This window comes from Crinia signifera, chromosome 4 (genome assembly GCF_055691185.1).
Source record: "Crinia signifera chromosome 4, ASM5569118v1, whole genome shotgun sequence".
Taxonomy (NCBI): Eukaryota; Metazoa; Chordata; class Amphibia; order Anura; family Myobatrachidae; genus Crinia; species Crinia signifera.
In genome coordinates this window covers 222,724,032-222,737,117 of record NC_139220.1, presented here as the reverse complement: position 1 = coordinate 222,737,117, position 13,086 = coordinate 222,724,032, and the positions used below count along the sequence as shown (strand labels likewise).

General features: G+C 41.6%; 1 protein-coding gene across 11 annotated transcripts in view; it reads left to right on the top strand.

Moving 5' to 3' along the window:
* Nucleotides 1-3,413: 3,413 nt before the first annotated feature.
* The window catches only part of TCF12 (transcription factor 12), a 237,105-nt gene continuing 227,432 nt past the window's right edge, over nt 3,414-13,086 (top strand). For 4 of the 11 annotated variants that reach the window (XM_083183840.1, XM_083183839.1, XM_083183834.1 and 1 more), the window contains exons 1-3: nt 3,415-4,403; nt 4,930-5,065; nt 5,667-5,739. In XM_083183840.1, coding sequence (XP_083039966.1) covers nt 4,952-5,065; nt 5,667-5,739 — 187 coding nt within the window. In that variant the 5' untranslated portion in view covers nt 3,415-4,403; nt 4,930-4,951. Of the gene's footprint in view, nt 4,404-4,929; nt 5,066-5,666; nt 5,740-13,086 lie in introns of all 11 variants that reach the window. The other 7 variants (XM_083183842.1, XM_083183841.1, XM_083183835.1 and 4 more) reach the window with 4 other exon arrangements.

The following is a 13,086-nucleotide window of genomic DNA, read 5'->3' as shown; positions in this document are numbered from 1 at the left end:
CTTACTAGTGCTTACATATGTATAACCAGGGGACCATCATAGAAAGGTGTTTTTGTTCACTCATACTGTATGTATTCTTTTTATAGAAGACATTCTCGTCAGTGAGCATAAAATAAAAAAAATATTCATAGTGCAGTATATCAAGCACACAAAGATTTATTAAAAAAACAACATAATTACTGTTGCTAAACAGGCATATTTAGGTTAAGTTAAAGGTGTACATACACAGGTCTAATTTTGCCTGTTTTGATCTGATTCAGACCAATATATCAGATGAAAACTGGCCGAATCGGAGGTGTTCGACAGCAGGTCGGATCCGATGCACGTTCCAGTGCAGGTAGATCTTACCGTATATGCAGCATGTATGATGTACTGGAATAGACCAATCAGGGACACATCGCGGGTGATGTATCACATCCGATCAGGGCTGCAGGTGTGTACAAGCGGTGCCACACTCCTATAGTCTGCAGATTGGGGAAGCGCCGGGCAGGAGAGGCACTCTCCTCACTCTGTGCCCCTGAGAACCCCCAATCCTCCCCCTGCCAGCCAGAGAGAAAGGCTGCAGTAGCCAGGCAGATGTGAATAGAAGTTTTGAAATCTCCTGCCCCCTGCTGCTACTGAAGCCTGTACCCTGCCTGCAGCTCCTCGGGAGTCCTTACACGAGATAAATCACATGTGATTTTTTGCATGTAAAAAATGGCAGACCAAGGGCAGTATTCAATGAGGCTGATTCGCCATGTTCTATGGCGATTTTTGTGCTATTTATGTGCTGTAAGGCGATTTTTTGACTAAAACGGTGAATCACCCTATTCAATGACCAGATGGCGAATACATTTCAAGGTTTTATCGCCATGATTCAGTAACAATCGCTATCTTTTTATGGTGAAGTGGAATGTGAACTTTTAAAATAAAGTGTTTTGTTTTTTACATTTGGTGTAAAAAAATCAGGAATTTTATTCTGAGAAGGGGCATGCTATTTTTATTCATGTGCTGTAAGCACATGAATATATATTTAATTAAAAAAATATATATTTTTTTTTTTACACAGAGCAGCCACTCATTAGATATTCATATATTCACTGCACCCGATCATTACATATGCACGATCGGGTGTAGTGAATACCCGGTCCCCTGTTGGCTATCCCGGGGGGCAGCCTGTGCTGCCTGGCTCCCGGGGAGCCCACCTCCCCCCCACAAACGTTCTGGGGCAGGCAGGGAGACTTCCATCTCCCTGCCTGCCGCCGTCCTCAGGCTCCCTGTGGCATCGCCGCAGAAGTAAAAATTCGCCGATATGGGGCAGTGAGCCCCTGACTCGTTGAATACTGGAGCCGGCGAGGCTCCGGAACGCGGCGGGCAGTGGCGAATGTGCAGCGAATCCTAAACAGGATTCGCTGCACATCGTCAAAATTCTCATTGAATACTGCCCCAAGTGACAAGTTGTATGTAGCCCTCCAGGGAAGCTGCAGGGGGACTTCAAAGGAAATCATGTCGAGATGGCCATCGATGATTCGAAATCATCGATGGTTCATGGCCGATGTCGAATACTTTTGCCATCGATGGGGAGAACCAGATGGTTTCCCTCCATCAATGGAATAGCAAAACAATGTTTTGATTCTTTTTTTTTTTTTTTTTTTAAGTGCCGGGACACAGAGTATAGCCTTGCCCCTGACACCTGCGAAGCCCCACCCCCTGTGTTTTGATTGGCCCACAGGCCAATCAATCAAATACAATGGATGACCATCGATATGTAAAAATATCGATGACAACCATCGATGGCAATGGCAACGTGTCATACCTGTGTATGAGACCTTAAGCAAATAGAGAAATGATAAAAAAAAATATAAAATTGTACCAGTAATACTTATTATATCTTATTTTTGCTTGCACTTCATTAGCTATACTGCACTATTTGCAGAATGAGGTTGTACCCAAGTATACAATCTTGATAGGTTATAAGGCGGATCGTGTGCAAATCGTGCAATGCACGGTCCCGCAGGTTGAATGGTTGGTTCTCTAATCAGACATGCTTGCACATCTGATCAATCTAGAGATGGGCAAAATGGGTCACTGAAAAGAGCTGGGATCTAGTGATCAATCCGTGAAAATATCTTTAATTTAGACAGATCATCGGCTCACTTTGAAAAAAGGCGTAATTTGATAATAATGAAGCATAATTTGTTTTATTGCCAGAAACCAGGGACGAGGCATCTACTGCAGCTTACAAATCGCCGGTCTGTGTGGTCCGGCAACTGTGGAGAGAGGTCGGTAGCTCTCGCAAGATTTCCCCTGTAATTGACTTGCTACACAGCCACCAGGCGGGTGGGTAAGCCACAAAGACCAGCAAACTAAAAGAATGACAGATCACCTTTTTGGGATCGGCAGCTCACTCACTCTTTTAAGGGATCCGCCCAAAAGATCTGCTTCGTTCGCGAACGCCCCATCTCTAGATCAATCGCAATAGGGACCAGATTGCATGTACTTTTAAGCACATGCAATCAGTCGTTCGACGGGTCTGCCGCCTTCCCCTGCACTCTTTCATCGTGGAGGAGACAGACACTAGAGATCATATTTGACCTCTAGCGTCTGACAGGGAGCACAGCGCTATGCACTTCCAGGTATTGCTGTGCTCCCTGTCAGATGCTAGAGGTCAAATATGACCTCCTCCAAGGCCCCTTGACAATGAGCATTAACCCCTGGCAATAAGCATAAACCTCTGGCAAAATGGATAACCCTTGGCAAGGAGCACTGATCCCTTGGTTTTATGCAGCAGCTGGATTGTACGACGATTGCGTGCACATTGTGTGCCCAAAAACCACCAATTCTGCAGGGGAAGTCTGGACTCAATAGTGATTTTGAGCAGGTCTTTCTGATGTATTGCAAGCTTAACATGTAACGTTTTCAAGGATACAGAAGGGATTATTTTTATTTATATGGCGCCACAAGGGTTCCACAGCACCTGACAATACATAGATAAGCGGAAAAACAAGAAAATAAAGTACAGTACAAACCAAATTATGACAAGTACATGGTAAATAAAGACAGTTGTAGCAGGGAACAGAAAACAGACACAATTATCAAGGTGGCAGAGATATAGAGACGGGATAAAAAAGCACAATGGTGAGGTGTGTGTGTATATATATATATATTTTTTTTTTTTCACAAAAAGCTTTTAAAAAATAAAGAACTGCAAATGCCAATGTTTAAGTAGTGTAAACGCTTAATGTATGCAGTCCTAGTTCAAAGGGTGGAAGACGAGGTGCCAGGCTGAGAGGGAGATAGTAATAATAAGTCAGTTACAGGCAGGTTTGCGGGATGCCCTGGCCGGGAAGTGAGACTGCAGCGTAGACCTGCTGCAGCTGGAGGCTCAGGCGGCGCTGCTGCGTGCATCTGAGCAGAGGAGCCCCAGCTGGTGCCCGACCACCGGGGAAAGGTCACGTGCCACACTACTGCCCGGGCGCGCACCTCGGTAACGCGAATGTCGCCCCCTTCTCTGCGCGCCCCCCGCTACTAACCACCAGCGGGGTATCGCACATAAGGGGGGTGTAGGTCGGGGGGGCCAAATAACAATAAACTTCGTGGCTAGGCGATAAACGCGCTCGTGTAAGCGCAGCAGACACTGGCGGGGCTGTAAGAGGAAAGGGCAGCCGGCGTGATGGAGACAGGGGAGCTTATTGGCGTTAATGAAGCCGCACGATGTTCTGACAGCGCATTTATCAACCATTTCTGACAGCATCGATCTGTGCCTGACACAGGCAGCGGCTCCCCACCACCCCCCAAGGGCCGCGGCTCTCGCAGCTGCTGCGCTTGTGACCGACCCCGTGTAAGAAGGACACCTATACACCGCCAATTAACAGCGTCCTCCGACGGGTTGTGGAGTGAGTAGAATCCCACCAGGGCCAGGAGACGCGGCGGCTACTATACACTGTCAGGAAGCCCACGCTGCGCCTTCCTAAAGTCAACGCTGCAGCTAACAGTCCCCCGGGGTATCCGCTCCGCTGTATCCTTCCGCCCCCTCCTTCCTCGCTCCCTCTCACTCTGGAGCCGCCGGATCTCACTTGTCACTGCAGGGGTTACATGCGGGCAGCGGAAGAGTTAACGGGAGGAAAATAAGCGCCGGACCTGTTACTCTTGCGAGGCGGAGGGATACGCAGCTCCTAGCTAGTGTGGTGCTGAGGCTCGACGAGCGAGAAAAATGTCTGCCTGAGGGAAACCCACAAGTTCCAATCGGGTGGAAAGCGAACCTCTCCGGGCTGTTCGGGCACACAAAGCGGCACAAAGCAGCAGTCCAGCGACGCTTGTCAGCTGCACACGGGAGCAGACGGCCGACGGGAGCCGTGGAGGGAGCTGCGCCGGGACTCCCGCAAACTTCAATCCAATTGTTGGATGTTTAAACGGAAAAAAAGGTAACCGTGGGGTGCGGGGCTGCGGGTCAGGGGACGGGGCTGCTGTTTGTGTGGCATGGCGGCACGGAGAGCTGAGCAAGTCGTTGGCTGCTCCCTGCACTCACACGCCGACCGCTGGGCACAGACCCCTGACTCACACCCTCTCTGCCCACAGGGCAGGGCATGTGTATAGGCTGGTGGGAGTCCCGCAGAGGGTCCTCCCTGGGGTATCGGTGTCCCCCTGTCTCACAGCAGGAGTGGAACTTGCAGCCCTATTGCTACAGCAGCAAGGTGCTGAGAGTCCCTGTGCCCCTCTCCCCCTGGCATGGCTACCCAGTGCAGGCTGGGTCACATAGGTGCTGTCCTCTCTTAGCTCAGGGTTGATGGCTGTAACTTCTATTATGAGAGTTGCTACTTTTTTTTGGGGTAGCTGTGTATTTTCCTGTGCCCTCCCACCTCCATCCCAGTGTCAGATGGGCTGGTGAGGGCAGCCAGGGGGGTGCTGTGATGATGCAGATGGTGTAAGAGTCTCTCTCTCTTTCCCCAGGAGCTGATCTGAGTGGCTGGAGATGAATCCTCAGCAGCGGATGGCCGCTATAGGCACAGACAAGGAGCTGAGTGATCTCCTGGATTTCAGTGCGGTACGATATCCTCCTTCAGGGTCTTATGGCTTCTCCCACACGGTAAAAAGAGCACACCAAGCGGGCAGCCTAAAGGGTCGTGGACACATCACTTTTGTGTCTAGACTCTCAACCTGTAATCTCTTAAGACTGCTGGGGTCAATTAGTTGATAACTAGGATACTACACAATGACCCCAAAAGATGCAATCCAATTACAGTTCTTAAAACCCGATTACATCTACTTTTTGTCACCAAAATTGTAAAACTGTAGGAATAAGACTAATGATGATTAAATGGACAAATTGCTTAATGCACACTTGTTGCCCTATATTTTTCAGACCATGTGCTGCCTTGTAGTATCACATTCATAGTGTATCTTTGTATATCATCATTGATCTGTATGCTGTGAGCTTTGTTTTATTTTGCCCAGTTCCAGTATACTAGATGGCATACTTTATAGATACAAACTGCTTGTGTTAAATAATTCTGCATTAGCTCCTGGAGTGTTATTTATTATTCAAAGCAGTTTTTAATTCATTTAGAGGTAAAAGCAAATAATGTGTATAAACTAATTTCATCAGGCAGTCTGCTCTGTAATATAAAGTGTTAGCTGCTGTAGTACAGTACAGTCAACTTAAAACAAAATCCTTTTATGTTTTGCAGATGTTTTCCCCACCTGTTAATAGTGGGAAAACCAGACCGACCACACTAGGGAGCAGCCAATTCAGTGGATCTGGTAAGAAATGTCCAAAACTTGATATTGTGCTGCATGTATAATGCATTTGTTCATACTAGTAATTTCCTTGAATTATGTTTTTGTCACTTATTTCTGTACTACTTCAAAGTGCTTTGCTAAAATCTGTGAATTTTGTACACGTTAGTTATCGCTATCTTAATTCTACACACTTTATACATACGTGCATGCCGCCAGTGTGTTCTAGGTTGTTGGTTTTTTTTTGTATCGGAATAATGTTTTTGGTAATGTATGTATTAAGAGTAATAAATTATCAAGTGAGGGTGTTTAATTGTTTTAATGTAAAGATATTGGGGTGACTTTTTGTTTTTTATTTCAAAATCCACATTTATATTCTGCAGAGAACATGTATTGCTAGTCGGTTGAAGAAAATGAAGAAACAAAGAGTTGATTACTAAATCTGTTGGAAGGAACATGGATAGCTTGTAAATTGGTTCCACATGTTTTGCTACATGTATCTAGCAGAGCCGGATGTACTGTAGCTCGCTAGACAAATTGTGTTATGACAGTGTGAGATGTTGTCTGAATGAATGTCATTATGCATATATCTGGTGCTTAACTACTAACATAGCGTATTTGCAGCTAGGTTTGGAAGTCTTTGCTTATGACCAGGGTATTTATTTGGTTAGGTTTAAATTCAATCAATAGGAGTATATTCAAAATAAGGGTAACTGATTTATGTATCTTGATTTGGATGTCTACGTTTGGTACAATAATGCAGGCTTTTTGTCTTCTTTTTTTTTTATATGGTGTTGTGCACATTAATGCTGCTGTTAGGCTCCATTAACACTCTGCTGCTTTAACCCCTTCTGCACATGTTTTCTGAATTTTGTAATGTTTTTGTTTATTCAATACGCCAACTAGTATAAAATGGACTATATAAACTGCAGTCAACTGTAGCTCCTAGAGTGCATGAGGCATCTGGATCAGAAATAACATAATAGAGTATTATAGTACATAAATGTAGGGGCCCACTTTTTATCCGTGTTTGAATGAATGATTGGCATTAACTCCTCATTGTTCATTTTTATCTGTCTCTGTACACTGCATTGTATGTTTCCAAATCTGGACCAACTTCTGCATTCACGTTGTAGATGTTATTTTACACTGCTTGACAAGTTTGATCAAATCATGTATGTATATATATTTTAATCTGCAATTGAAAACTGTGTGTGTGTGTGTGTGTGTGTGTGTGTATATATATATATATATATATATATATATATATAATTACATTTCATTTCATTTTTATTTTCAGAAATGTGTTTTCTGGGATAAAAAAAAAAAATCTGTTAGCAAAAATTCACTCATCCCCCCCATTTCATTAATTCACAAGTTATCGCAGTAGTGTATGGGCACCTTTAAAGAGATGCCGTAGAGTCACAAAACCTACAAACACATGGCTTTTTATCCAGTCTAGTATTTGTTATGGCTTACTAATAGTACTATAAGGAATTACAATATTATTAAAGCTAGAACAACAATTGTCATTTTATCTGGTGTCTCGATGCACAATGCATGCATATTTTAGTAGATTTGTTATGGATTGGGAAATTGTTCCATGTTCACTTAATGAGCATAATTACATGTTTATTGTTGGCATAAAAGTTCAGTAGTGTCATTGGTAGAACTTATGATTGCTTTTATGTAAAATTATTCAGGCTTCATTTAAGAACAAGAAGCCTAAAATCTTAAATTTTATTTGTTTTACTCTTTTATGAGTAATATAAAAACTGTAATAAATATATGGTTTGTTAGTAAAATAACCTGAATCGGTTATGTTGTTCAAATGGACAAACTTTGTGCACACACACACACACACACACACTTGGTATGTGTTGAAATTTTGTTCATCTGAAGAAGCCACACAATCCCCTTCTTTTTTTTGTTTTTCTAATTTGGCCCACCTTTTACTTCATGCAAAGTGTATAATAAGAATATCCTTTTATATCTCAAAAGACAATGGGGGCAATTCAATTAATCACAGAACATTTTTAGATGTATTGACTTTATCCAAGATCGAACAGTTACTATGGCTGTCAGAGTAATGACTTTATCCAAGATCGAACAGTTACTATGGCTGTCAGAGTAATATATATGTTTTTTTTTTTCTTTATGCTCTGTTTAGGATTTACAGCCATGTAGAATTGGTTCTGAAGTCCAATTGATCTCGGGTGTATCTTGATTTTTCCCATATTATGTTTTTAATGAATTTTTGCTATGCTTCTATAGCTTGTGAAGAAGATACCCTGCCCCCCTTTTATATTTATTTTTCTTTTAGAACTGTCCCAATAATACATCCGTAACATTGAATCCCACAGCAATATATCAGATTATCTCAACAGTCACATTAAGTGGTGCTAGTTACTTGTGCCACTACCAGATGTTGAATAGTTCAACCCCTCCCTCCACTATGTAAGTGGAGGGAAGGGTTTAATCTTGTTACAATGTTTGGGACATTGCCACAATGGAAACATATTTTATCTTGAAGAATGTTTTTACAAAATCCGCAAGATTTTGGAAGTCTTGGTTCTTCCTGGGTAACCAGACCCTTATCACCTGGTGTCTGGCAAACTATTTTGTGTGGCACTTCCACCATCCTCTTTTCCACTCTCTGGTACTGTAATAACCTTGATAAAAACATCTTCTCAAGTTACTATGTATGAAGGAGCACTTTCACTGTAACTTCTCCTTCTGTTTATTCCATTATTTTTCCCCCGCACCCTCACTTCTCAGTCAGAGTTTTATTTTACCTGCCCCCACTGCTTATGTATGTATGTATGTATGTATATGTGTATTAATTTATAATATATTTATGAAATAGTTATACACATCTGCTATATTTATTAAACCTAATTTATGTTTATTGTGTAATATATAAATCATATTGATGTTCTATCAGCAACCATGTTTGTGTCTTACTTGATTTTAATCTCATTTCACCTAAATAAAAAAAGATATATTTTTGTTTTACAAAAGTTGTAATTAAGATGTTAATTGTTCCCCTCTAAAGTGACAGGGAGCTGCTTAATTGTGGTGGATGACCAGCCCCAAGGTGCACTCATTGCTTGTACCCTTCTGAGGTGTGAATAGGTATTTTGAGATGCAGAGATTTTGAGATGCAGAGATTTAATAGTGAGTTTCAGATGTGCCTTAACTGCAGTGCAAACGACACTTAGCACCAGAGAAGCCGCTTTAATCCCACACTTGAGTATGAGTATGTGGCCACCATGACGTTCTTCATGTTTTTTTGCTCAAACTGTTGTATAGCTTGCAGTGCTTTAGATGAGAGTGATAAACTATTTAACGCACCCATAATGTGGCAATATTTATCAACTTGTCAGTTATGTTACCTTCCGACTAGGGTGGCCAAACCTGGTATCGGATTCTGGGATTTGGCCTTTTAAAATTGCCTGGCTTTCCGTATTAGACTGCTCAGATGCTGTTCCTTGGTCATAGGTCATGCTTCCCCCTCCACCCCCTGCCCGACTGCTCCTTGTGGCACTTCCACGCCTCCGCACTGCTGCCAACTACTTTGGCCTGGCCGCACTGCCTTTCCCTGCCGCTCCCCCAAGTAAATTAATCTGTGGAATGGGGGTGGTTTTCAATTTAGGTGTGCCTATCCCGGGATTGAGCATTTTTCAATCCTGATTCCCGGGACTGAAAAAATGCCCCGATTTATTGGCATCCGACTAAATGGAGTTTGCTTCAGGTTTCAGTTTCTATATGTTTGTGCTTTTAACAATTAATTGTATAGTTCAGTTATAATTTACCCTGCACAGAAACAAAATAACTCACCCAAATCACTCTCTGCACATGTTACATCTTCCCCACCTGCAGTGTATATGATTTTGTCCATTGAAGAATGAGTTTGCTTTTGCGAGTGAACCAGAATCGGGCCCACAGTACTTGGGTCGAGATGGTCATTAGGTCAACATAAGCATTAGATCTACATGGAAAAGGTCAACATGATATTTTCATGGTTTTGTTTGGAGTCTGTGTCGACGTGAACACATTTATAGGTGTACTACAATTCCTGAAATTGTTGTGTCCTTTCCTGGAGTTTTATTCCCTCCAGCTCAAATACCAATGTACGTTATACCTCCGGGCCTAATTTTTTGTGGAAATGGTATGAGCAATAACCGCTTTGTAATGTTTTAATAAGGTCAGGTTCTGTTTTCTTGTGTGATCATTTATGACTTTAATTTTGGAATTGGTTAAAGAAGCATTTTTTATTGGTGTGATTTTTTTTTTCTTTCTTCCTGTCCAGAAAGTGAAAGGAAATTTTGTGTATATATAATGTAGCCCATTTGCTGTCAGTGGGCTGCATGCCTGCAAAGTAAATGGGAAACTTCAGTCCTTTAGAAATTTTTTTTTTTTTTGGGGGGGGGTTAAAGTGTGTGGTGATATAGCTTTATTACACACACACACACAAACACACAAACACACACACACTGCACCTGGTGTTGTGATGATTCACAACTCACATATCATTCGCACCCTGCGGGGTTTATAGGATCGACCCCCCCCCCCCCTATAACTGATGGACTGCAATGATGCAATCTACTGTTATGTGCATGCTGCTATACTCCTGTCCCATTGTACCGATCTTATAACTGCTTTTTTAGTTGTAATTATAAAATTGTTATTAATTATAAAACGCCACCCGTGCTATCAACGCCAACCCGAAGCGTGGCGAGCGCAGCGGTACGCGTCCTCCGACCTTTTCATACCCCCACTATCCACGTCGGCGTGGAGTTGACTTTATATAGTGTGGCTAGCGCAGCGAGGGGACGCGGAAGTACATGTGAACATGTGAAGTAATGCGCGGCCCATCGCGGGGCTCGGTGGCACGCTGCGCTCGCCACACTATATAAAAATCAACTCCGCCGTTGTGGATAGTGGGGGTATGAAAAGGTCGGCGGACGCGTACCGCCTCCCCTCGCGGGGTCGCTGCGCTCGCCACGCTTCGGGTTGGCGTTGATAGTGGCAGTGGCGTGGGGGTGCATTTAACATTGTAAGCACCTATTAAGGTGCTTATACAATTAAAGATTGTATATAAAAAAATTGCATCTCATTGCATTGTATGCCATATACAATGGTATACAATTTTAAATGGAATACAATGCCATACGACTGAATATCGTAGGTGCCGTGATAATACACAAGTACCAAATGTTTAATATATGCAAAAATAAATGCCTGGCGGAACATACCATCTGAGAAAGGGGTTGATGTGAAAAGAACGGAGAAGCTGGAAACTGCAACAGATCATTATAGAATCATAGACTGTACTTGGTAAATGCTTCTTCAAAGTTGATTGGTTGCTGTAGGCAACTTCTCCACTGGTCTTCCCCTCCTATTCTCTCACTGCCTAAAACATAATTCCGTGAATTACTAAAGAGCAAATAAAGCCGCTATTTAACACCAATTTATGTCAAAAGCTGTGACTTATTGGATAGAATAACATCATATGGGGGATTTTCACTTAGTGCCGATTTTTCCGGCATTTGGAATATCCACACTTTTTTGTCACAGTTTTCTTGGTTGAATTTCCAATTAAAGTACCGATTTGTGTACTGTCAGAAAACAAGTGGATCGGCGAATTACTCTCCAATTCACGTTTTAGCTGAAAATGCATCTGTTTTTTGACTGTTTTCCGCCAATGCAGTTTCAACTTTTTACCAAAGGTAAACTGCATCAGTGGAAGTAAACGGCAGTGGCATGCGGTGGGGTGAGGCAGGTGAGACACAGCCTTTCCTGTTATACTAACATAGACGCTGGAGTTTGGAGTTTTGAGTTTATAAAGTATGTCTAAAATACAAAGAATATATAAAAAAAATCTTATTTTTATTATTCTAATAATTTTTATTGTCAAAACTCACCTGGCTACCTTTTCTGTGCATCTCTTATCAAAACTCAGTGAATCTCCAGCAGTATATACTGCTGCACATGTGTATAATGCCAGCATGTACCCCATGGCTCATATATTGTGTGCAAATCTGGCTCTGGTACTTGCCAGGGACACCTCATCCATTTACCCCACCGCACGTCCATGGTAAACGGCCACAATTGAGTTGGGGCAGTCTGTTTTATTATAAGCTAATTGAATAACACCCCCTATGGGTCTGTTTTTCATTGAGTTTCAGCTATTGAAAATGGTCCCTAGAAGAATTTCTCAAAGATTCTATGTGCAGACTCACCGTTTTAGTGTGTGCCAAGGTGCCATGCTTTTTAGAAATAATATACAATTAATCCTTTAGTCTGGTACATCCAGAATAAAGGAACAGGCGGCACTTGTCACACTTTACAAATGCTTCTATGTAAAGTGCTATCGCAGTTAGAACGCTGTTTTACGTCGTTACATTTTAAGACTCTTAGCCTTTTTTTCAGGACAAATGGAATATGTGATAAATGTGCAGGAAGTGCATATACAGGCAGGTTCCCAAATATACATATGTATGTATTAAAAATATATATATATATATATATATATATATATATATATATATATATATATATATATATATATATATATATATATATATATATATATATATATATATATATATATATAGTAGTTCTTGCTGCACCTACAACTCCTGTCATCCACGTTATTGGTACAGCTATAACATATAGTGATTCTGCTAAGAGCAGAGAAGAGTGCAGGAGTGCGGATCGCCGTCACCAGTGTGGGTGGCAATTGTATGACCAGTCGGCGTCACTAATCACATGGCATGGATAGGATGCTGCTAAAGAGGCAGGATGCATTTTGGCCTTTAAAAAAATCATACAGGCTACTAAAACAGCCAAGCATGAACACTAATAATTATGTTCAGTGATGGGCTACTATATTGCACTTATATTTTTTTCAAAATAATTTTGACATTGTGAAAGTGCAAGTCTTTTTTGTTTTGGAGAATTTTCTTAAAATAATAAACTGTTTTCGATGAAATAAGCATTTGTAGCCACATTTCACTAATTGGTAATAGTTATATTTATGAATGTAATCGTGATTTTTTTCTTTTTTTTTCTTTAATTAGCTGCTTGATTTTTATTTTTTATTTGTTTTTGCACTGTTTGGGTAGGCTGGTTTCTGGTACAAATAATGCTTGTGTGTTTGCAATTTTCTTAGTGAGAGATGGGGGGAAAAATGCTGGCAAAATGTCTAAAGTTATATTTGAAAATATTTAAAAAAAAAAGCAGCCAGATCAACATCCAAATATCACTTTATTTCAAAAATTTCACAAATCTTCCTGAACTTGCCAAAACGTGTGAAAGCAGCAGTCACTACTTGTGATCTTCCTTATAGATTTAAATGATATTTTC